The sequence below is a fragment of the Drosophila teissieri genome, chromosome 2R (genome assembly GCF_016746235.2).
Source record: "Drosophila teissieri strain GT53w chromosome 2R, Prin_Dtei_1.1, whole genome shotgun sequence".
NCBI classification, from domain to species: Eukaryota; Metazoa; Arthropoda; class Insecta; order Diptera; family Drosophilidae; genus Drosophila; species Drosophila teissieri.
The window spans coordinates 14,707,881-14,732,679 of NC_053030.1; the positions used below are offsets into that span (position 1 = coordinate 14,707,881).

Below are 24,799 nucleotides of genomic sequence, written 5' to 3' on the forward strand. Positions count from 1 at the left end.
GCAGAACAAGTTTTTAAATATTACAATCCGATTGCCGCGTTGCTGCATGAACATTAAAGCACTGTTCGCGTCTCTTGAATTGTATTTTTTATTTACCGAGTGCGAGTACGAGTGCGAGTGCCACAAATCAGCTGGCGCGCAGTACTGACACACATAAATTAAGAGCAGCCTTCTCCAGCACTCAACTGCGTACTGATGCCCCCATTCTCCATTCTCCACCCTCCATCCATATCCATCCAGGCAAATTCAAGGAGCAGGCCACCTCGAACAGCGCCTGGCTGCCCGTGCTGAACTCCAAAGTGCCGGAGCCACGTCCTGGCACTTGCCACAACGACACCGCCACGCTGCCGGACTCCGTGCTGAATTTCATTCGCAAACATCCGCTAATGGACAAGGCGGTCGATCATGAATTTGGCAATCCGGTCTTCTTCAAGCGGGACGTCATACTCACCAAGCTGGTGGTGGACAAGTAAGTGAGAACTGTATTCATTAGCGCCGCCAGTCACCAGCCACCAGCCACCAGCCAGTTGCAAGTTGCCAGTTGCCACTTGCCAGTTGAAAGTTGACTGTCGGTCTGGCCAGGAGCCAGGAACCAGGAGCCTGGGAGCACGGGTGTGCCGTATCCTTGTTGACATTCGTCCAACCAATGTATGGGTGCACTGAGAGTAAAAATAAACCAATTTCACAAATAATTACAAATAATTTGGTAAAATGAAGCATGAGACGTAGGAACTTCGGAGCATCAGCTCGTTGTTGTTAACCGTTGTTGTTAACCATCCAACGCAGATGTTAAAATTCCATTGGTTTTTCTCTCAGTGCACAGCATCCTGGGCTGGCTGTGTGCTGTCGGTTGTTCTGGCAGCGAAAAATGTTTTGTCTTGGCCGGAACTTGTGAACAAAGTGCCGCAGGATGTGTTTTCAGCTAAGCGCTTTCCACTGACGCTGCAATTCTTGTCTCTTTTTTTTCTTTTTCGCCTCGTTCTTTTTTCCCGCAGGATACGGATCGACAAGCTGAACCAGGAGTTCCTCGTGTACTTTGTGGCCACGACGTCTGGCCACATCTACAAGATAGTGCAGTTCATGCACTACGGCCAGCGCCACTCGAACCTGGTGGACATCTTCGAGGCCTCGCCGCACAACGAGCCCATCCGCGAGATGACCCTCAGCCAGAAGACGGGATCGCTGTACGTGGCCACCGATCACCAGGTGAAGCAGATCGACATTGCCATGTGTGCCCGCCGCTACGACAGCTGCTTCCGCTGCGTCTCGGATCCGTACTGCGGCTGGGACAAGGACGTCAATGCCTGCCGACCCTACCAGCTGGGTCTGCTGCAGGACGTGGCCAACGAGACGTCCGGCATCTGCGACACCAGTGTGCTGCGCAAGAAGGTCACCTCCTCCTACGGCCAAACCCTGCACCTCTCCTGCTTTGTCAAGATGCCGGAAGTGCTGCGCAAGAAGCAGACGCGCTGGTACCACCACTCCACCGAAAAAGGACGGTGAGTATTGCTAAAAAACTAGCATATAGTACACATAAATGTATATGGTTCTTTAGCTATTTTATTTTGATTCCGAACCCAAATCAACAATGCACTATTTTAGTGATACGATATGCTTGCCCGCAAACTTGCCACACCAAGCCCATCAGTTTCAACAATAGGGAAAGTTTCAAACAAATAACTTTAAAGCGCGGGGAGCATTGTATTTGGAGTTTTATGTTTTTTTTTTTTGGGGGGGGAAACCGTACACCATTGGCGCTTATCCGCAGCGCATATCTCTGGGAAAATTGAAAGCGAATAACGGCGGGGAAAATGTGTAAGCGATACGCCGCTTCATCTCACTTAGCCGTGCCAATGCTGCGGTAAATTGACACTTTAAAATGCGCTCCAAGTCTGCTTTTTGGCGTTTACGCTCCTGCCGGTGCCCAAGTAATGGAAAAACTTTCAACTTTCCAACCGAATAGTCGACGCAGTCGAAGTAGAAGTAGAAGTCGAAGTGGAAGTCGAAGTCGAAGTCTGTGTGTCTCGCGCACACACTTTATATTGATTTTTATTGTGCGTCGTCAATGCGAATAGAAATTGGAAAATCCCCAGCGCTATCGCAGCAGCAGCCATCTGAAAAGCCATCTCTCTACATCTGTCCCTATCTCTCCCATCTCCCATCTCTCTCTGTGGCAGCTACGAGGTACGCTACACACCCACCAAATACATCGACACCAACGAGGGCGGCCTGGTGCTCCTGGCGGTGAACGAGGGCGACGGCGGGCGGTACGACAGCTACTTGGACGGCACCCTGCTCTGCAGCTACGGCGTCACCGTGGACGCCCACAGGTGAGTCAGCTCGAGGATGACGAGTGAGGTGGCCAGTGCTGCCGACTGGGCTTGGAAAAGCCAATCAAAAAATACATTTAGATAGCTAATAAATTCATGAGTTCCCATAGAACAGTGCTAGCTTATATCAAAGATTATTATAAATGTAATAAAACTATTATATATAACAGAAAATGATACTATGTTTCTATACTTATTATAGACATCGTAATAAAAACCTTTGATTTTGTAGCTAATTACAAATGAGAAGAGTTCTAGGAGGTATTTATAGAAGCTAGATGAATAAGATATTAGAAGAAGTTAGCTGAATAAGGCCAAGCTCGAATCATAGTTCAATCTTACTTCCATCTATACTCGTATAAATGTGAGCGTTTTAAATGGCATACAGGCAATTATAAATTAGCCCTATTTTCATGTAATAAACCTAGCTGTTTTGTTGCTCAAGCACTGTCTTAATAGAGTCAGAATATAGACGCCATCTTCCAAGAAGTTGTTTCATTACATTACATTACATTAATATTAGAATAAAGCTATTGTAGAAAAGGAAAATCTCCGACTTGGCAGCCCAGCCGACACGTGATTACCCACCCCGCGAAGCCTAATTTCCGCGAAATGTCAGACACTTATTGTTCGCTTCTCCCATTCAGATGCTCGCCGCCGTCGCAGAAGCAGGACTACCAGAAAATCTACTCGCACTGGTGCAACGAGTTCGAGAAATACAAATCGGCCATGAAGCAGTGGCAGGCCAAGCAGGAGGTGTGTATCCTGGGAATTATACGAGTATTTGGGTTTGGCCTGGGCGCCAGCTGCCGTTAATTGTTTTAATTAATTTTTGGGCGTCAGGTGCGGGGGTGCCTTTTGAGTTTTAATTATTTTGTAATTCGCTGGCAGAGATCTAAGTGTTTTACCTCCCTCTCTTTTTCACTTATTAGCAATGCGGCCTCAAGGACAAAACAGGACCAATCAGCAGCAATGGCAAGCATGTGAATGATGTGTTCAGCAACGATGCTTTGGTCTGACCCAGAAGTGAGTATCCTTGAGTGGCAGAAAATCAGAAAATAGGACAACACATGCTATCTTTGGTCCCTGCATAATCAGAGCACTGCAAACAACCTTCCAAAATCATGAATAAGTTATTATTAGCTGAAAGCTAAAAGTAGAAAGTAAAGGCAAAAAATCAATGACGAAATTGTTCATTTATTTCGAGATGAAATTAAGGCTTTAAAAGCACACTGCATACTTTAATGCACTTTATGGAAGCATTTCAAATCGATTCCTTATTAAATATGCTAAGAAATAATATTTATATGCCAATTGTAGAAATGGACTAAAATGTCAGTATAAAATTCATGATTTTAGGAGTGCTTTTCGCAGTACACCCACCCATCATCAACTGTCCCCGCATAACCAGTAGTTGTATCGCAGTACTAGCAGTAGTAGACCCTGACGAAATCTAACCAAAAATGTCCTTTGTCCATCCCCCGCCCCCCCCTTCTTTGGCCGCTGCTCCTGCTGATGATGCGCCTCACAACTTGTTGTTGTTGCCGCTGCCCAGAGTACTTGTACAGCTTTGAGTTCTTGTCGTCGGCGACGGAGGGCGTGGCCAGCGCCCACCGCAAATTGTACATTTTCGTGTTCGTGCTTACCATATTTGCTCGCTTCTAAAGTTTCTAGTTAAAATGTAAATGTAAGTTGAGTGCCCATGTAAGACAACCCACACGAACCTCCTTTCCCTACTTTCCCTACTTTCCCTACTTTCCCGACTTTTCCTACTTTTTTACTGCCACCACTGCCCACCCGATCTCACTTTTCATATATCTAAACATATTTGCTTTATTTGGGTCTATTTTGATTGCAGGCGCAGAAAAGCAGTAAGCACCCGAGAAAAACAAGTGAAGAACAAGCATGAAAATGGGACAAGAGTCGAGCTGAGGAAAAACTATGAGTAAAGAAAATGATTATAGAAAGGAAAAAGGAAAAAAACAACCACTACAAAGACTGAAATTTTTAAGCTTTTAAAATCGACAATATTTCTGATAATTTCGATGCGTTTTTTGGTCATGCTTTCGTTTCGTTTTGAGATGTTGTCAGCGTCAAACTGAATAATTGATTGATCATTTTCGACATTAACTAACTGATATACAAAGATGGAGTAAACGAGAAAAGTTACTAGCAAAAGGATCCTGCCATAAGTCAAATGGAAATTACGGTTTTACACTCACACAAAGACACACCTACAGAAGAAACTATTTCTATTTCGAGCTAAGGTTAAGGTAATCTAACGATACGGATACAGATACAGATACAGATACAGATATGGAAAAAGATACAGATACAGATACGGATACAGATGGAACTGCAACCACCTAAGTGAGAATCTGACCTAAGGCAATGTATTTACCAAGCTCGTGAGGCGCAACGATTCGATTATGTTTTCCATTTGGTTCAGTTTCCGGCAACTCGTCGCTTGGCCATTTCGGGTTTGGGGTTGGGAAGATCTTAAACGAATTTGTATATTACTTAGCCATATTTGTTCGACTAAACTAGCGTAAGATACGAGTATATACACGATTAGCAGTCCCTGTTTAGGTCATAGACAAGTACCGAACCAACTTAATACGATAGCCAAAACCGATAGAACCCGAAATAAAGTTTCGGTAAAACAAATGACGCACAGCATGAACGGATAGGCTATATGGATATGAAAGTATATACATACATAGCTTAGGGCGACTTGTACATAGGAGAGCTTTAGACGATAAGTATGAACCAGCGTTAGTTTTGATTTTTACTCGGCTCCGATTTTGATTTGAGATTCTCTATTCGGCATTAACTCGCTCTTGTATAGATTGTGCGTTGGCCTAATGTTTACGATAAGCAATACATAGTTATATATGCATATGCGTAATTATAAATAAATATAGACACATGAAGTTACTGCATTGAGACCAACATGCTCATGGTTACTTACCCGTACTTAGCGTAGGTAAGTTGGTGTGGCAAGTACTTTTTTAGTAATATTGCAGAAATTCATTCTCACAGAAAAAAAAAGAAAAACTCAAACTCGTTGCATTTAGTAAACATATTTATATCCGCGAAAACTGCCATAGTAAAGCAAAAATCAAGGAAAACCCAAACGCTTCACTCAGCTCGAATCTAAAATAGGTTTGTTCAACATAAAAAAAAACGGAAAAATGGAAAAACATGGGGGATAATGGAACGAAAATCTTAAGCATTATTCTCACCCACACACACACTCTAAATATTTTTCTAAGGATTTTCTCTGCAAAAGTTTTTAATGTTTTCATCTTAGGACAACAAAAGGAAAATAATAAACATTTTAGCAATGCAAACGGCATTGCCATTGTAAATGAACTAAGCCGAAACCACAGAAAAATAACTATTAAACCACAGATATTTAAAAGCTACTAATGCTCTGAGCTTCTAACTTTAATGAATGAAATGTTTTTTGTTGCGTTTAGTAGTGTTTTTTGTTTGAACGATTATTGTAAATAATTTAAAGATTATGTGAAATGTTTTGTATGACAATCACATGATGTTGAGTAAAAAATATAACAAAAACCAAGCAAAGGAGGAAATTGAATGGAAACTCTGAAAAAAAAAAACGGAAAAAATATGAATCCAATTGCCATTGCGGCAATTAAGAATTAAAATAAATATTAATTGAGTACTTAACGAAAAATTCACTGTAAAAATATTAATACAAAGTAAATAAATATTCGCGGTAAATATATATATACATAAATAGATAACGACTTTTACAAAGTATTCATACAATAAAAGAAGATTTGCGCTTAACCATCATTCGAATATACCAAGTTCAAGGTTCCATTTGAATCATTTCAAACGCAGATTCACGAGCTATCGAATTAATTCCGGAGAACAAACAAAATCAGAATAAAAGAAAGAAATTATGAAAACAAATTAGGTGTAAACACATAAAAAGTAAAATGCAGTAAATAAATGTGATAAGATTCTTTAATAAGCAAAACTGAAACTGGTGTGGACTTTTATTTCGGGAGGCGACTGTAAAGGGGGCAACAAAGGAAGCTGTTCTTAGTCGAATTCGACTTCGAATGCTCATGAAACACAACCTCTATTCACTTTCGTTTCGAACGCAGTGTTTTGGAGAGCGTAAGTCAGCGATAAGAAGAGAGTCTTGAAATGAGCATTCTGTTCAACTAGTCGGCTTTCGGATACCCTTCTACGAATATAGATTTTATCGGTAAGTAGCTGTTAAAGGTGTTCAGAGATTTAATCACTTCTGGATAAATAACAAAGTTTAGACTTTTATAGGGCAAGTATAAAATAGATAGTTATTTATTATTAGAGAGTAAACAAAACTTAGTATCCCTGCGACAAGCGCTTCACTATAGTAGGCTAACTCAAATTTAAAAGAGTGAGAGCAGTGCCAAAACATGTGTATGCCGCACACAAATTTTAATCTCATGTACAATTTAATTGAGTAGTATTAAACAAACAGCTGAGCGAGTAGCATTCATCAAAAAAACATATTTACCAGTAAAAAGCTGCAAATATGAGGACTTTGAGACTGGTGCTCCAATTTCTGCTCCTCAGTTTGGTGCTGGTTTCGGGATACTTTCGCCATCAAAGGAGCTACAAATACTCCCCGGAGCTGATAGCCGAGCTGAAAGACTTTGAAAAGCTGATTCCGACAGTGACCATCGACGAAGTGGTCGCCGAGCATATGATTACGGATTCCGGATTTCGCAAAGCCATTAAGTTTTTGCGCAGCTCCGATTTCAAGAGGCTGCAGCAGCGCATTGAATCTCTGCCAGAAGTTGTGGATCTGATTAACTTTGTGCACCTCAATGACACGACCCAGAGAACTGTGGCAAAGTACTGGCATCGGAATAACACATACAACAGGCTGCGGAGGTCGGCCCATCATGACAGATTGTCCTGGTGCTATTTGAATCGGGTTCAGAGGTCAGGCAGTTGAGTTCCTTCACCAGTTTCGTGCAGGAAATACTCACGCACTTGCCCCGCGATCGATTTGTGGCTCTGATCAATGAGAAGCGGCAGAAGAGCGCTTTATTCGCCAAGTTCTATCAGGCTCTGAAGAGCGCAGAATTCAAGGCGAAATCCGAGGCAGCATGGGTAAGAAACTAAGAAAGTAAAAGATATAAATATCCTTTTCCTGTTAGGTTACACATATTCTTACCACAAGAAGTGCTTTCTACTTCAAAGTGTGTGCATACACTTTAAGATATTGCTTGTATAAGCTTCAAGAATCTTTACTTGCTGCAAGTTCCTGGTCATCCTAAGCAAAAGCTTCCTTTCCTTAAACATTTTCTCAATTGGCCTGATTTCAGAACACCACCAATGTACAGAGCGTGGTCCAGGAACTATCGCGACACGCCATCGATGCCCAGGATCTGAAGACCATTGGCTTTGAAGTCCTCTCGTGGGGTCCAAACGTAGTTAAGGCCAATAAAACTTTGTGGTGAAGCTAAAACGACTTGGGACTTGGGTCCAGTTCTATTGGCTTTTACAAAAATATGTGGCTTTGAAAACTCCAGCTGGGCGCTTCGTTCATGCCAAAGGGCCAACTGATAAACGTTAGCCGGAAAGTGCAGTAAAAAACCTAAGCAAATAATTCAATATGACAAAGAGCAAACCGACACAATGCCGGGTTGCATTTCATTTTCCGTATTGATAAATGGAATGGAATATCGCTGCTTTCGCTCAGACGCACACCTGTCAAAGCCAGGCGCACACACAAACACACACATGCACTCAGACACACACACACTCAGACACACACACAGTCAGACACACGAGCAATTTAATTTGTCTGCATTTTTGCTGTGGCTATGTTTCCTGCCATTTCATGGTGGTTGTTTCAATTATTTTATTGTCGTACTGCGATAGTTTCGAATGCAGTCCCCCGAGAATTCTGAAACCTATCCCCAAAACACACACTCACCCACTCACCCACCCACACATGCAACCGTAGACCATGTAGGTATACGTACGTATACATACGAGTATAGCCACACAGCATGAGTTGACACATGAAAATTGCATGCAATTAATTGCCCGCTGGCGTACTTGTACTCCGACTTTGGTTCGAATCGAAATCAATATGCAGACTGGGCAAACAACTGTTATTAGACATGATATGCCATGCAATTTGCCCCCCAGTTACTGGCCCATAATCCCGGCTTTCGGCCCTCCGGTTTCTGCTCATTCCCTGGTTTAGTTCATTTAATAATGGTCGCCACGTAAGTACAGGTCCTAGATATTAAGCGTGTAGTACTTGTGGGATTCCGTGGTGGCGACACTACGGTTTTGCATGCAGTAAACGTCAACGATGTTCATTCGGTACTCCGGATTGTACAGCGAGGCCTTGATGTATTCCATGGGGTTTTCCGGCTGCGGCCACAAAGTGGCCAGTCCGCGTGCAAAGGCGTACGTGAAAATGGCCTCGGCCATCTGCAGGCTGATGCACTGGATCTTCCTCATCGGCGGATAGACGTTCCGCTTCTCCAGGTCACAGGGCCACACCAAACTGGCCAGTCGCTCGGCGGCCACGCAGAATGCCTCATCCGGAATGGTGGTGAATCCGGCCAGCATCACGCCGCAACTTATCCCAGCCACCAAATAACTGCTGGTGCAATGCCCCGGCTGATACCACTTGTTGGCATACTTCAGCGGTGGCAGCTTCGAGCCCGAGATGAAGATGCAACGGCCCTTGGTGTAGGAGAAGGCATCCTCCGCCGAGCACTCGGCTTGTTCCAGTGGTCTCGATAGCGCAAATATCACAGGCTGATCCGAGCTCTTCTCCATGGCCCGCAGCACGTCGGGGGTAAAGGTATTCGGCACCAATGAGCCGCCCACCAGGACGTTGGGCTTCAACTGGTGAATGGCCTCCACCAGGTCGTCGATGGGCTCCCGGGGGTTGGCAAACTCCAGCAGCTCCTCGGGTATGTCCTTCCTGCCCATTACTATCAATCCGTGGGCATCGAAGAACCAAATCTTCTCCCTGGCCTTCATTTCGATGAGGCCCTCGCGCTTCAGCAAGACCATACACAGTCGAGCCATGCCAATGTTGATGGCCTCGGCTCCGTAGAACAGGAATACGTTGGAGGAGAAGAAGACTCTCTTCAGTCGGTTGCACACAATCACTCCGGCCAGAGCAACTGCAGCCAGGCACTGGAAGTCCACGTCCACGATGCACTGGCGGTCGCGGTACAGCTCCAACTGCTTCTTGGCCTTCTGGGCCTCGAAGTCCTTGCACAGGATCAGGGCACGTGGTCCATACTGCTGTATCACGGACAGTGTGAACTCCTTGAACAACTGGTCGTACAGCTCTTCTGAGGCACGTGGCTCCCTCAGGCCCGTATACATGGGATCTTGCAACAGTTCCTCGTTGTTGGTGCCCACATCCAGCATCACGGTCAAACAATAAACCGGATGAATGCCGCCGAAGACCACGTTCTGGTGCATATTCGAGAACAGTACGGGCATCTCATCCACACCCAAGTCACCCAAACTCAGAACAGAGGCACCATTGCTCACCAGAATGCAGCGAACACAGCGGTGCGGCCAATTGGCAAAGATTTGGGGAACGTGCCCCAGATCCTTGATGCAAATGTACAGACCCTGCCCCATCGAGTGCATCATTCTGTGGAGTCTGAGCAGCTCCAACGAGCCCGAGACATCCGTCATGGGCACATAGCGGTCGGGATTGGACAGCAGAAGGTAGTAGAAAAGTCGCCTATTTCGACGCGACAGATAGGTCAGGTACATATACCGCTGCAAGTTGGTGGTAAATGACTGCATGAATTTGATGCATATCTCCAACTGCTCGTCGATGGTTCGCACTGCCACCGGAAGAAGTCCGTGAATGGAGAGCACTCGCCTTTCGTTCAGCGTGAAGGCCAGTCCCTTGTTGTAGTTGCAATGGTTGAGCATCCAGCGACCATGGACCACGGATCCGCTCAGGCGGGTGTCCATTTTCCAGAAGGTGTCCATGTAGCGGCGCATGTAGTCCAGCATCTCGATCTTGTCATAGTTGCTCACGCACTTCAGCTCCTTGTTCGTGTCCTTCTCCTTCTCCACCTCCGCCTTTGCCTTTCCCTTTCCCTTCTCCTTCTCTTCGTTTCTCTTTTTTTCGGTCGACAGGCGACTCGTCCTGGGCGACTTCTGCATGGTGTCCTTGGGCAGGACAATGTTTTGGGTTGGGATGTGTTATTGGATATGTAGGCTCTAACCAAAACGGGGAGGTGTCTGCGTGTGGGATATTACAGTCCGAACAAGACCTGAACCAATACTGACGAGGATAGGGTCGCCTGCTTGTTCATCTCCCACTCATTTGCATACACTGAGCCAAGAAGTGTACAAAGTCTGTGCCAATCCCTTTGGAACTTCGCACTTCTTATCATAGGTAAACCAGAAATTTTTTACGCAGGACTTAATTACCAAAGAAATAGTTCAGTTTAATAGATCTTTAATTTTAAAAGATTTTGTTGAAATGAATAGAAATAGATAAAATAATCATAAAATATATAAAGGCTGAGTTTAATGAAGCTCTAGAGTAAATAATGATAATAGTTATCTTTCTAGCAATTTGCATTATTTGAAGCCAGATAAAGTGCAATCAACATACTTAGCAAATGGTAAGTTGAATAATGCACGCTCGTAATGGAATCACCACTTTAAATGTAATTAATTTATATTTTCCCCCAGTGCAGCAACCCGAAACGAAGACCAAATTCTAGACCGCAGCCAGCATCTCCATTCCCCGCGCTTCGCCGCATCCACATCCACATCCACATCCACATCCGCATCCACATCCAAATTCACATCCACATCCGCAGCCACATCCATCCGTCCCACCGGGCATTATGCAAATTGTGTTGCGCACTTTGCGGCGACCTCAAACTCGGAGTGACATCCTAAAATGTCGCCACTTCCGCTTCGGATCTGGAACCCCTGTCACTGCCCCCCCGCGACGGACAAGTTTGTCAGAATTTTGATGCAAAATATCAACAATGTCGAGGGCTTTTGGGAGGCAAGGAGTGGAGTTGGAGCTGGAGTTGGAGTTGGGGCAACATCAAAAGCCCGCAGACCGTGCCAAAGTCTTGGCCGCACCTTTTATGCTAAATACGCGCGACAGACAACACAGCCATTGCCATTTGTGGCCATCCGAAGTGCACTTGGCCAGCGGAATCTTAAGTGGAATGGCAACCGAGTAATATTTTTTGGTGTGTAGAGAGGGGGTGTAAAGAAACCGAGCTGGGGAGCATGGCTGAGCATTAAAAAACAAAAGGAACCGAATGGCCCGGCCATAAGCGGCTTAATTTCCTGGGAAAATGTCTGGATCTGGCTGGGGTTGTCCAGCCACCCAGAAGCCACCCATCCATTCGCCACTCCCCTCACCACTAGCACTTCCACATTCCGATAAGACTAACTGGGGGGAATACAAAAAATTTAAATACAGCAAAATTCCATAACTAATTGGAAGTGGAAAAGCACAATACACACTACGGACTAGGGTCCTTCCGAAATCCAATTATCTACTGAGATGCACAAAACTCTGTGGGAATGGAAAGGAAAGCCGCCTGGTGTTGAAGGATATGTGGCTGGGCTGGAGTTTGGGGTGGTTTGGGTTGGTTGGATGAATGTGCATCACAAGTTCATAATGAAATCAATTTTCAATCAATCGTTCGCATTGCAAAGTAGCAGCAACAGCAGCCAGGTTGTGTTCTTCCCAGCTCTCCCGGGGGATACTTTTGCTGCTGGTTTGTTTCGTTCTGTTTGGCTCTCTGCTCCTTGTTGCTTCGTCCTGCGTCCTTCGTCCTGGTTCCTTGCTCCTTCGGCCAGTCGGACATTTGCACTTTTTTCGCATTTGCAGTTCCAGTGGCTTGCTTTTTTAGCCCTCCGTTTTCGGCCACGGATGTGCTACAAATTGAATTTCTGCCGCGGGACACATTAAGCGATCGCCTGCCTACGGCCTTTGGCATTTGAACATAAAAATTTATGCGATTCGAGCGGGATCGAAATGGGAATGGGTATTGAGACTGTGGAGGAATGGGGCTGCAGGTGCTGGTCCTGCACAAAGAATGTTTATGCGTCGTTTATACAGAACAATTTGAATATTTTATGGACAAAATTCGATTTCGGCTCCCTCTCGCCCAGTACGTGCACTAAAAAAGTTTTGCATATGGAAATTGATTTCCTTTGACCACACATACCCGTACTCGTGCATGCGATAGTCCTGCTATAAATACTTGTGCGTCCATTTCCATGTCCATGTCCACATCCACATCCACATCCCTGTCCACTTTTTGGTCATTCACACGCACGCTTAGGCAATGCCAAAAACTCTGGTCAATTCGATGCTTGACAGTTGTCAGCCAAATAGAAAAAGGAAGCCGAGCAAATACTATATATACGCCGACAGCAAACAAAAAAGAACAAAAGTAATTTGCACCTCTGCGAAAAAGTTGCGAAACCTGGCAATTTATATGCACCACGTGGCGCTTTTTTAGAGCCCCACAAGCTCTCGAAATGCACAGCGACAATAGTTACTTCACATTATCTACCAAATGAATTAACAAAGAACATACCTATGAAAATAAATTTAAAATTAACAGAAAATTAAAGTCCTTTTCAAAGTTGTTTAGTTTATAAGTTATGCATTTTGGCTAAGGCCTTTAAAAATTGTCTAAAAAGATGGCAATAATAATAATCATAATAATAATAATAATAAAATAATATTAATAATAATATTATGATATATTTATTTCCTTAACTTGTTAGTGTGAGCATTTATTATTTGATCAATTTTAAAGCCTTCAATATTGAACTAGCTATCATTTTCTCCCTGTGTTCGTGCACACGAATAAACTGGCCGGCATCTTATTATCGAAATGGTCGAAATTGGTGAAATTTTTACTTTGGAAACTTCAGCAGGCCACAAATCAAATTAAATAAACTCCATATGGATTTAGTCGCATTTCCAGCTAAAATATTCGCCAACCTAATACAGGCAGTCAGCTGGCAAAAAAAAAAATACAAAATGGGAAAAAAAGTGGGAGAAAAAAGTGGTAAGCCCTTGGGGAAATTGTTGCAGTTTATCAAATGTTTTCGCATCGCATGTCGTGGCCAGTGCATTTCGGCATTTTGGCATTTTTATTGAAATTCCCATTTATCCAGCGCCCTGGGCATTTAATGAATGTGTCTCACTATTTCACTATTTCACAATTTCGGCATTAACAATTTGGATAATTTATGGGCCTCGACGGGACGGGTTAGCGATGGCGCAACGGAGTGGGCCCCAGTCTGGTTCTTAAATCATTTAGCTAAAATGCGAAATTGAAATGCTCCTGGCGCAACACTCAAATAAATGTCACATGACTGTCGGTGTTGCTGCTGTTGCTGTTGCTGTTGCTGTTGCTGCTGCTGCTGTTTGCCTTTGGACCCCAGGCCTCGCACAAAACAGCTCAAAGTGAAAAGTCTTAAATAAAAAATTTATAAGCTTAATAAAAGCGATGCAGCAAACTCCGATGCTCAGCGAGCAGTGCTGCGAATTTCTGTCGATTCCTTGTTGTTCACATATATATTTATATATAAACATATATATGTGTGTATACTGAGCACACACGACAAACTTTCAAATCGGGAGCTACGTGCGTCAAAGCCAAAAAGCCCCAACTTTATATCGCGCTATTTGCCCGCTTCTGCCAACCTCCGTTCCATTTTTACCCCTGCTTTTACTTTGGCAACTTCAAAAGACTTTTAGCTTATTTTTTAAGTCCCCTCTTTCTTTTTCCGATGCTGCTGCCGCTGCTCTTGCTCTTGCCTTTGCTATTTTCATTTTTATTTAATTTTATTTCATATACTACACTTTTGGCCAAGTTTCTGGTGCAGCAGCGTGCTGGTGTCGTTGCCTATTTAACCGGAATTTAGTGTTTATTTGCTTTATATCGGAAGTCCCATTGCCCGCCCGCCGGACATAAATATTGGTAGCACACAACCAAAAAAAAAAAACATAGAAGCGATTGCAAGCGTGGGCAGGCTGAATTATGTAATTAACTTGTTGCACGCTTGCAAAATGGAGAGCGCCAACTATTCGCAATCTGGGCAAAACTAATCGCATGTATCCGGCAAATAATTCCGCCACAAACGGAGCCGCATTAGTGGCGAATTAAAGGACCCATAAACACGAAATCAGCGCATGCCAAGCGCTTCCAAGGAGCCAAGTCCGCATAAAAATTGTTAACGGAAGCGAAAATTAATTAAGCCACAGGCCAAGGGCAAAGCACGCACTGCCACGCGATGGAATGGGGGCAAGGGGGCAAATCGTGGTGGCGCTGGAAAAGTGGGCGGGGTCAAGCGGTCGGGCGGTGGAAATCGGTCATCTGAGGCTGCGGCGCTCGTCATGGAAAATATTGAACGCCTGCCTGCTCCGGAGACCGAAACGCGCTTTTAGACGTGCTCAAATATTTGCCAAACGTGTCAAAAGCGCCGGAACACTCTGCTCTCTTCAGTTCGAAGGACTCAACTGGACGACGGGGTGGGGGGCATCCCCAGTTATCCATACACCACTAGCCCCAAAAATAGCGAAAACCCCAAATGATTGAAGGTTGCGCAGGCAATCAGCAGTCGGCAGTCGGCAGTCGGCGATGACCTGTGTGTAAGGACATAATTTCGGTTTTTGTTACGGTTTACTGACATCCTTCGGCGGGACAGGAGATGGAAATCAAAGCCAAAACCGAAATATTGATTGACAACTGACGGGGGGACAAGTCGGCGTGCATAAAGTGCATATCGATTGATCTGTCCCTCTATAAATAACCAATATCGTAATCAAAACGTCACGGTGGCGGAATAACGTCACAGATATGTGGGCAATCATTAAAGGTTGCCTTCTCTCCAAAAATAAATCCATTAGTGCGATGGGTGGTGGAATTTAGGATGCATGAGTTCTACAAGTGCGCAATATAGTTTCATAAGCATAAATCACTGTGACCTAATTTGCAGAATAGAAATAATTGATAAATACTTTACTTGCCACATGAAGGATGTTAGATTCATTTACTATTTACTTTGGTTTTCGAATGCATCTATCTTGCTTTAAGCAGCTCACTAATCTGCTGACGCTTCGATTTCGGAGACATGCACCCAATTAAACAACACTTCTTGCGACGTGCAACAAAAGTGGAAACCAAGCTGGCAAAAGAAAACATTAAGTGTGAAGCGGATTACAAGGAAGAGGAATGGAGCTGCTCCAGCTGCTGAATCTGGCAAGAAGTTTTGGGGACAGGCCGCCCGGCAAGGAATCGGGCCTAGACAAGTTAATTTATGGCAGTCAGTGAACCATCCCAGATACTACAGGCAACGTCTGCTGATGCCACAACTCAAAGTGCTCCCTGCAGCCCCTTGGCAGGCTCCCTTTTCCTTTGCTTTTCCCACCATGCAATCCCTGCAATCGGATTTACCACTTTGCTCCAGCACTCTCCCCTGTTCTACGGGTTTATTTTTATTTTTTTTGTTTTCCTGCGCTGCGGCTGTTTGTGCGAAAACTTTTGCTAATTTGCGGTAATGTTAATGCTGAACTTTGCACAAAATTAGTCAAGTTCTTGGCGCGGCTCGACTTGGCGCTGCGGATTAAGCGCCATGTTACGCCAAAAGTGTTAAGTTGGAAATAAATGTTGACACTTGCGGTAAAGCGGCGCTCTTATGCCGCAACATAAACAAAAGGCGCCGGCCCGGCCAAGAAAATCACTTTAAAACACATGGCGTCGTGGGGGCCAAAGCCAGGCAGCATGAAATTAACTGGCCTCCTCGTCCTGCCAGGATGCACTTCATCCCCATTCCCCATCCCCCAGCCTCGTCCTTGTTCGCGTCCTCTTCCTCTTCCACTGCGTCGGCCCCAGGTGCGTGTGTACCGCTGACTTTGCCGGACTGCAGTTAATTAAGTCGCCGCCAAGTTGGGCCGAAGCCACCTTTATGGCAGCTGAGGTATGCCAGGAGCTCGCTGAAGTATTCCGGTTGGGGCGAAATTAATTTATAAGTTCGGTCGCTCCGCTCGACACACTTGGCAAAAACTCCCAACTCCACAGCGGGAGTATATGCAATTTACTTCATTATACTATAGCTTTTAAAATGGCAATCGAATATTATTAGCATTAATTTTGGAAATTGGAAAGCGTTCTGTGCCTAATAAATTTAAAACATCACTTACCATTTAGCAAAGCCGTTTTAAATCAATTACCATTTAAACCAGCTAAACAGTTTATCATTAGGGAATGTGGGCATTTCAGGAAGCATTAAAAAATCGGTAAAAGTAAATCAAACTTAATGTTAAAACTAGTAATGATGATTTGTTTGTCTAATAAATTGTACTGATTTAAGGATTTATTCAAGCCAAGAGCTCACGCACTGCAACTCTGCACTAGCTAAGGTAAATATCTCCTATCTCAGTGGATCTCAAGATCACATGCTCGAAACTAATTAAGCAATTACAGGCGACTTAAATCGAATCAGGTGCAATTTCTCGGAGTGCAGGAGATAACTGGCATGGCCAATTGTTTACGGCTCCAGCCGACAAAGCGACAAACCGACACCGGCAAACTTTGAGCCCTCGAAACTTTGCGCTCCAAATTCATAAAGTGTCATACGTTACGGTGGAGTCGGAACGGAACGGGTCTGAAGTCTGGGTAGTCTGGGTGGTCTGGGTAGTCTGGGCCAAGTTTTAATCAAGTTGGGGGCTTAGTCAAATAATTTATGTAAAAAATTGCGGTGCAACTAAAGTTCGGCCGCCTGACGTCGACGACGATGGATACAATTATTATTGGTTTGTAGGCAGAACAATTTACGGGCAGCCGCAGCAGTTGGGATGGTTGTAATAAATCAAGCCAAGTGAATAAATCATATCTGAAAACGCAGGGCGACGAGTGTGGAGAGTGTGTCACAGTTGACACATACGGCAAACGGCGATGGCGACGGCGACGACGACATGAAATAATGACATGAAAATTGACAATTTTATTCCTACTTAACTTGCTGAATGAGCAAATGAATACATCAGCCGGCATGTGAGTGTGCGGGCACATATGCATGTATTCACATATTTTATGCACAGTTTGACAAGCGAGCGAGCTGGAAACGAGACCTGAATGGGCGCCTGAGCGATTGACTGACTGGCTGGTTGGCTGGTTGGCTGAATGACTGAATGACTGAGTGACACACACAGTGACTAACCGGGTGACATTCCCGCCAGCTGTCAATGTGTGAGTATCACACTCAAATACCCGCCAGGAGGGGTGTGTGTTTCATTGATTTGCATCGGCGGAAGTGCAGTGGTCCAAACCGCCCACAGGATACCCGCCCACTTCCATAATTTACGAGTTCAAGGACTGCTTAGGCCCCAAGTCGTGTTTTATGGCCTATTCGAGGCGAGCGATAAGCCATATAAATCAATATTTTATATACTTAAGCCCTAAGATGCACTCTAAAAATAGCAAGCAATAGTACACCTAGTAAAAAGTTTCCTAAAAAGTAAATTATGTTTGTATCTTATCTCTGTTAAATCCTTTAAACAAATATATGTTATATTAACTTTAATCTTTACGCACTCACAATTTGTGTATATGATTTTCCGAGTGTTGTGACCTCACTTAGCTGCACCTCGGTCGTGAATTCCCCCAAACAACTGAGTGTTTTCGCTGAACGTTACTGATTAAATTAAATAATCGCTCGGACAATCCGATTGTCAGAGTCTGAAATGCTCTCCAAAGTCTCCACAATTCCGCGGACAAAAAGGTACCGTGAGAAGAGGCTGTCAGAAGTTCTGAATCGGCACAGAAGATCACATCGGCAGTATGGATCGCGGTCAGCTGTTAGTTCTATGCGTTTTCGCCACTGGAATTTCCCTTTCGATGGGTTTTCCACAGGACGAACTAATCAGGCCGAGTAGTGACGAATCGGATGTGAGTGGCATTGGCTTCGTGACCCTCGATGGAACCGCCAGCGAGGAGAGTGACGAAAGTGGACAGGGCAATGCGTCCGATGATTTGATATTTTTGAGTCGCCAAAAGCCAAATCCGGTAAACAATTCCGTCGATTTGAACGCCTTTGTGGCGCTGATTCCACTGCAAGAAGTCCAGTCCATAGCCGCCCATTACTATCACCACGATGCGGATTTCCAATGGGCCTATGGCTTCCTCGTCAGCAGCGATTTTGCGGACATCAAGCGGAAAATACTTCAGCTACCGGAAGTCCTGGAGTTCACCAACTATCTGGGCGTCCATGGTCTAGATGTGGTCAAGGTGATGCATTCGGTGGCCGGGGTGTTCAAACCCGCCATTCTGACCTCCGCTGCGGCCAACGGTGCGTATGAGTATTGATTTCTGTCTGTGTAAATGTTGCCTTTAATTATGCGTATTCATGTCCGTAAAATCCACCAAAGAGAATATGAATATGTGTACTTTTTATTCCATAAAGTTCACAATAAAATATAATAATATTTGTCACAAAGGCATTTGTTCATTTTAAGTAGCTATAATGTCTGAAATCTAGTGATAACTATTTCGCTGCTTTCAGAACCAACCAAAGCCCCAACCACCGAAGATGGCAGCTCCGCCGCTGGAGAAGCACAGACTGGCCTCCACGGGATGGTGGAGAGGGTCCTGGAAATCCTGCCGCAGGACCAACTGTACGCCCTATTCTTCGACGAGTTTGAGAGCAACAAACAGTTCGCCGCATTTGTCGACAGCATTAGCAGTCCAAAGTTTGCCAAGATTTTGAGCGGCTTGCAGGTGAGTTGGCAATTGGTTCCCGGGTCCACCATGTGGTAATTGTATTTCAGCCAGGGGACACGCTTTGTTTGCCAGATGCCCCCAACCTCCTCGAACCTCCTGGCTACGCGTGTGTTTGGGGAAAATTGTTTAAAGGAATTCCATTCGACTGCCAGCTCCATAATAATTTCCTAGAGGGACGTGAGAAAAATTCCCGATTGCTTTATTGAGTTTTGGCCGGGAAAGGTACAGGTTAAAAGTGGGCAACCTTTATATGCGATTCCGTATACAAATCAACTTCCGTTGATGCCACAGAATTTTCAAGTGCCACCGCCTTTTCTTTTTTCCCTTTTTTAATGCTTTTTCGGCCGCTTTTCCCAGTGCTTTTTTCCATTCGCCTCGCTTCTAATTGGCAATTGAGCTGGGCTACGTGAGGCACATATTTATGAAATCAAATCGACAGCCAGCAGGCAATTTATATTTATTCTTCCCCATACCATTCTTCCCCGAAACCATATACATTTATCAGCCATTCCGATGCCGATGGAGAGTGTTTCTGATAATTGATTTCGCCGCACTGATTCACGTCTCATCTTCTGCATTTCAGAACTCACTGCCACTGCGAAATCTGCTCTTCGTCCTGCACAACAACAGAATCTACGTGGAGCGGATTGTGGAGTCCGTGAAGTCGTACCTATCCATCTCCAGTTTCTAGTTTGCTTAAGTCTTACGGGCTTGTTTTCAGCTCGCTGGTGGGTTGAATGTGGCGAATTAACTGCAATATTTGAAATCAGCCTTATACTTTTAAGTTCAAAATATCATTTCACCCTAATTTTGCTTATTAACAATGTGGTAACTATCTTATCACTGAGTGTCCCGTTTATTTGCCACTTTTTGCCCAGCAGGAGCATATGAAAATGAGCCCCCATTTAGTGTGTAATAAACGGAAGGGGAATCCCTTAAAGACATTCGTTTGTCCTGGTGGCGGGAAATCGATGGGAAGTGGAAGTGGAATTATTTAGCGGCAAGCGCCTCGGGGGAATTGACAACGGCAAAAGAAACTTGGGCGTATTAATAACATTGCAGGCATCCCCGAAAAAGGCTGGCAAAAAACAAGAGGGTTAAATGACGTCAAAAGTTTATCTGCGAAAAAAGTTGCCACGGCTGTTGGCCCTGATTTATGCCGCCGAATGCCAGGAGACGCCTTCAACGGCGCAACGCAACAGTTGCAACTCTCTTAATGTCGGCGTTTATTTGAATAAACTCCAACTTTGATTTCACAGGCAGCGAGCACGGCAAAAAGTTGCAAACTTTTTCGGTTAACTGATTTCCACACAGACCCACACCTGCAGCCTCGCGCTTTTCCGCTTTTCCGAGGCGAGGGGGCAGAAGCCGAGCGGGTCGAGCTGTGAAAACAAAAAATTATTTCCTTCTCGCGCCTCCCCAGGAGACTCATAATTTAGCCCGAGTATATCAATAAATTACGCATGCAGCAGCAGGTGGAGGACCAAACCAGCACCCAAACACCCAGCCAATGGGGTTGCTGTCGGAGATAAAAGTATTGAAAAAGTATCCAATTAACTGCGTAGCTATGATGCAACTTTGACCATTCCACCTCTGCTCCGCTTGCTGAGGCAGTGGGGGTTGATGGTGGTCGTGGGTGGTGTTTGTTCCCATCTCGTCTCGGGGCGACCCAGGTTAAGTCACCCCCGACATAAGGTGAGCGTCAGCCATCAAGCGGCAGACAGCAGGCATCAGGCATTCGACATCAGGCTCCATTAATCAATTACAGACCAACCAGCCAGCCACCCAGCCGAAGCCCATCCAGAAATCACACTTGGCAACTGTTACTATGCATGCACTCGAAGAAAAAACTAAGAAGTTAACTAACTGCTTATGGTCTTATAACTCTAAGATTTGTTCTAGCGCTTGCATGCTCCAAAGTGAGTACTAAGAAAATAGACTTTTTTGTCAAATTTGCTGTACAACTTTATTTTCCGAACATTATTTACGACCAAAGAAAGTGTAGCACAAAATCCCCTTGTTATTTTTCCGAGTGCATCCGAGGACGAAATTCAATCTCCTGCAACCAGTCCGGGGCAATCATCCGACCTGCGACCTGAGCGACACACTTCATTCGATTGTCGAGATTTTCGGAGGCTTAGATTGATGCCCGACGGCTTGCCGAAAACCCTCTGCAGAACTACCATTTCCAAATTCTGGTCTCGGTAGGGAAATCAGGGAAATCCAGTGGAAATGACTCTGCTTTCGGGCGCCACATCTGTGGCATATCCCACTCAAATGCCAGCGAAAAGGATCAGCTGGCGGCGTCTGATGGCCCTGCTGCCCCATTCCATAGGACTGCCAGTGAAAGCGGTAACGCCTCATTTGAGGGACCTGCATCTCGTCCAGCGGCGTCTTCAGGATGATTTTCTGGGCTGTGAGGCGCTGTGGACGATTTTCATGGCCGCCGCCTGGAGTTATCGCTACAGAACGCGGCTGAGACCGTTTCCCAGCCACTGGAGCACCATCGATATGATTTTCAATACGCTGGGTGATGCGCCCAGACTGGAGGTGCTGCAGCAGCAGCTCATGCACTGCGACTACCAGGACTGCTCCCCCAATGTGGTCCGTTTGCTAACGGACATCTTGGTGGACCAGGCCGATCGCGTGTCCCTGAGCTCCCTGCGGCCCTGCGAGTTCGAGCAGCTGTACGCCCACCTGGGCATGCCCCCGCCCAAGCGTCCGCCCACCCAGATCTTTGAGGTGCGAACGGGCAAGGGCAACGAGATGGGGGAGGCCTATGCCCGCTTGCGGCAGGAGAACAAGGAATCCGTGCGCCTGGGCTTCTACGGCTGCAAGCTGGAGAAGCTCTATGCCCTGCTCAACCAGAACTCCCTGGCCAACGGCAAGTACCTGGAGCTGACCTGCGATATCAACGATGCCCTGGCCAGGAGTAAGCCACAGGCTGGCTTGGGTGGCTCCCGGTGCGGATCGATACTGCGATGCGTCGCGGTGGTGGAGTTCGTGTTCCAGGACAATGAAACGAGCGGCGATAAAAAGGAAGTGATCATCAAGGATGCGAGCACCATGCAGGTATCGTATCTCCTGTTGTATGGCCAAAGTTGCCACGAATACGCAATCGAGAGGCAGATCAAGCTGATGGCGGAGCCCGCTCGAGAACTGCTCAACTGGGTGGACAAGTACCAGGATGAAGCCATATCCTTGGGCGTTGGCCTGCTGATCGTTTCCTCGATGGCTCACTTCGGAAGCACCTTCTTTCGCCTGTTTGCTCGCACTGGCTTCCACGTCCTCAAGCGAGGTCTCCTTTGAAAATTGATAATCGTCAACTTTTATTGCCCAACATCCTGTGACCTTGAACTGCCACCGAGCTCTGTTGCCGACTTCAGTGATTTCAGATTTTAGTGGAGGCGGCAACAGAACTCAGTGACAGGCATCTGTAATGTGTGAAATGAAATCGATTTGTGTCTTAACTTCAGAGATTCGAACTTCCTTTGCGTAGCTTCAAGGGAGTGGGAGGGACAAACTGGCGAAGCTTGGTGTTTTCAGTGCCCACATAAATAACAACAATTTAGCATTCACAAGTGACGCAGTAAAAATTTATGCGCTCTCGCACATTTTCAATTTTCTGCAATTTTTCTAGCAATTGTGTGAAATTCCTTGCGGCCATTGGGCAACAGCAGCAGTAGCAAAAGCAGCAGCAGCAGCTTCAGCAGACGTTGCATGTGGCAAGGACACAGACAGATTTGTGTGTGTGTGTGTGTGTGTGTGTGTGTGTGTGTCTGCGTGTGAGTGGGCTTGCACTGGGAGAAATAACACAATGCCTTTTAAAAGCCGAAGTGCATTAAAAGGGGGAATGGCCATGTTTTTCATTTACAGGTGTGCTTACAAATTCATGGAAACGTTTACATTTGTACTATTAAAATGCATTATCATTAAATGCATTATTTTCCCATTTCCATAGATTATTTTCTTAGTTTAGCCAGCACTTTTGCTTTATGTGCACGTTCTGTGAGCATTATGTGCCGCCGGACACTTTTAGGGCCACACAATTTAGAGACTTGGCTGGGCTAGATTTTCCATTCCGTTTTTTTTTCGCACGCTTTTCCTGTTCTTGTTTTTTGTGTCATGGAAACCCGCCAGCAATGTGTGTTCGTGTGTACTTATGTGTCGCGCTGGCTGGCTCCGCTTTTTACATATGCTCGTCTGCTCGTTGCTGCTGGAAGTTATGCCTGGAATGCCAAGCTGCCGTTCGATGGCCGGACTTTTCCGCCGCTGGTCAGATGGTCACATGGCCACATGGCCACATGGTCGTCTGTTCAGATGTTCGGATGTTTAGATGGTCGGCGGAACGGGCGGAACGGACGACGCATTGCTGGCATTTTGAGGCGTTGCTTGTGCGAGGCATTTTTGCAAGCCATATTTCATTGAATTTACATGCTCTTGCCAGCTCGCAGGCAGTTTGCGCCCCTGTTTGTGCTGCAATTACCGTAAACTCTCCGCCGAGGCTCTATCAGTGCTGATTTAGACCCCAATGATTCTCCCACCCAGGAGCCCACTTCACCCGAAAGGCCGACAGTTCGCAGCAACCATTAATAAAGGCACACATCAAAGTTGGCACTCGCCACATAAAATTCAATTTAGTGGCGGCGACACCAAAATAAAAAGGCCATCCCCTGAGTGGAAAGCTAAGCCAAGATGCACATTAGCATGAGTGCACAGAGAGAAAATATTACACCTATCATTTATAGTAATTACACGTATTATTGAAATCTTAATATTGGATTTAGTAACATCAGCTGTTTTTATGCTTCGGCTATTTACAAATATTAATGGCAATTACAAATTGATTCTTCATCAACAACATTTTATTCCGCTTGCATGTTTTCGCCCAGTGCATCCAGGGGCAGGGGGTGTTAAGCAGGTTGGAGTGGATAACAGATGAAGGAAAATAGAAAGTTCACCCACTTAGGTTCTGCACTCGAAACTGAAATCAAAATAAATGTCAACGCTGCTGTCACACAAAGCCAAACCGATTTCTCCACCGCTTTCTCCATTTTCCCGAGCTTTTCCGCAGCGCAAGAGAGCAGCATCCCCCGATTTTCGCCAGTTCGCCGCTTGGGGTCGAAGTTTTTGACTTCCCTAATGACAAAGTGTGGTGACGTTGGCTTCCCTGCATCCAGACGATGGAGCTGATGGTGATGATGATGATGTCGATCACAATGCGGCAAGGACGTTGATGATGCAATTTCCCTGGCCTGGGCCTGGAATGGGTGGTGAAGGGCCCACCCCATTGTTCGTTTTGTTAATCTAGCAAAATTGATAAGGTGTGAAATTCTTGATTTTATTTTCTGCGTCGTGTGCGGCAAAATGTTTTTCTTTCGTCGAACCACCTTTTCCTTTCTCTTCGCCTTTTGATTTTGATTTTTCTCCCCTCCTGGTTATTTTTGGGGTTTTTACTGTTTTTTATTTTTTCGGGGGGGTGGCGTCCTTTGATGTTCTTTGATGAGGTGTTTGTTTAGTTTTTCCAGCGTTCGGTGATTCTTTTCCTTTCTTTTTTTTTTGCTTTTTTTTTGATGTTACGCCGTTGTAAACGCAATTTGGATACGATTCGGGCGGCAAAAGCCCAACCTGTCTATCACGCTTTTTCCATTT

The 24,799-nt window shown here is 45.2% G+C and overlaps 5 protein-coding genes across 7 annotated transcripts in view; 4 read left to right on the forward strand and 1 right to left on the reverse strand.

Annotated features, from left to right (window-relative positions):
* LOC122612776 (semaphorin-2A) overlaps positions 1 to 4,304 on the forward strand; it is a 43,972-nt gene extending 39,668 nt beyond the window's left edge. For 2 of the 3 annotated variants that reach the window (XM_043786597.1, XM_043786598.1), the window contains exons 10-15: positions 241 to 469; positions 996 to 1,499; positions 2,178 to 2,330; positions 2,978 to 3,086; positions 3,263 to 3,356; positions 4,189 to 4,304. In XM_043786597.1, the coding sequence (XP_043642532.1) occupies positions 241 to 469; positions 996 to 1,499; positions 2,178 to 2,330; positions 2,978 to 3,086; positions 3,263 to 3,349 (1,082 nt within the window). In that variant the 3' untranslated portion in view covers positions 3,350 to 3,356; positions 4,189 to 4,304. Of the gene's footprint in view, positions 1 to 240; positions 470 to 995; positions 1,500 to 2,177; positions 2,331 to 2,977; positions 3,087 to 3,262; positions 3,357 to 3,885; positions 4,018 to 4,188 lie in introns of all 3 variants that reach the window. The other variant, XR_006325645.1, reaches the window with a different exon arrangement.
* A 2,473-nt stretch (positions 4,305 to 6,777) lies between these two features.
* On the forward strand, positions 6,778 to 7,872 carry LOC122614199. Its single transcript, XM_043788721.1, is given in 3 exon segments — positions 6,778 to 7,261; positions 7,264 to 7,472; positions 7,688 to 7,872. Coding segments are annotated over 3 exon segments (717 nt in total). The 5' UTR covers positions 6,778 to 6,888; the 3' UTR covers positions 7,823 to 7,872.
* Positions 7,873 to 8,564: 692 nt separating this feature from the next.
* Positions 8,565 to 10,664, reverse strand: LOC122613538 (NADP-dependent malic enzyme). Its single transcript, XM_043787752.1, has one exon. The coding sequence runs from the start codon at positions 10,527 to 10,529 to the stop codon at positions 8,613 to 8,615; it is 1,917 nt and encodes a 638-aa protein (XP_043643687.1). The 5' UTR covers positions 10,530 to 10,664; the 3' UTR covers positions 8,565 to 8,612.
* A 7,525-nt stretch (positions 10,665 to 18,189) lies between these two features.
* Positions 18,190 to 20,091, forward strand: LOC122614168. Its single transcript, XM_043788665.1, has 3 exons — positions 18,190 to 18,716; positions 18,930 to 19,144; positions 19,731 to 20,091. Exons 1-3 carry the CDS (start codon positions 18,209 to 18,211, stop codon positions 19,836 to 19,838), a joined length of 831 nt encoding a protein of 276 aa, XP_043644600.1. The 5' UTR covers positions 18,190 to 18,208; the 3' UTR covers positions 19,839 to 20,091.
* Positions 20,092 to 21,084: 993 nt separating this feature from the next.
* LOC122613999 (protein mono-ADP-ribosyltransferase Parp16) lies at positions 21,085 to 22,617 on the forward strand. The gene has a single exon (XM_043788448.1). It carries the CDS (start codon positions 21,380 to 21,382, stop codon positions 22,454 to 22,456), a length of 1,077 nt encoding a protein of 358 aa, XP_043644383.1. The 5' UTR covers positions 21,085 to 21,379; the 3' UTR covers positions 22,457 to 22,617.
* The last annotated feature ends 2,182 nt before the right edge of the window (positions 22,618 to 24,799 follow it).

Excerpts from the sequence above, each read along its gene's own strand:
- LOC122613999 (XM_043788448.1), top strand. The coding sequence starts at position 21,380 with ATGACTCTGCTTTCGGGCGCCACATCTGTGGCATATCCCACTCAAATG.
- LOC122614168 (XM_043788665.1), top strand. The coding sequence starts at position 18,209 with ATGGATCGCGGTCAGCTGTTAGTTCTATGCGTTTTCGCCACTGGAATT. Across the intron at positions 18,717-18,929 it reads GACCTCCGCTGCGGCCAACG|AACCAACCAAAGCCCCAACC; the intron begins GTGCGTATGAGT and ends CGCTGCTTTCAG. Across the intron at positions 19,145-19,730 it reads AGATTTTGAGCGGCTTGCAG|AACTCACTGCCACTGCGAAA; the intron begins GTGAGTTGGCAA and ends TCTGCATTTCAG.
- LOC122613538 (XM_043787752.1), bottom strand. The coding sequence starts at position 10,529 with ATGCAGAAGTCGCCCAGGACGAGTCGCCTGTCGACCGAAAAAAAGAGA.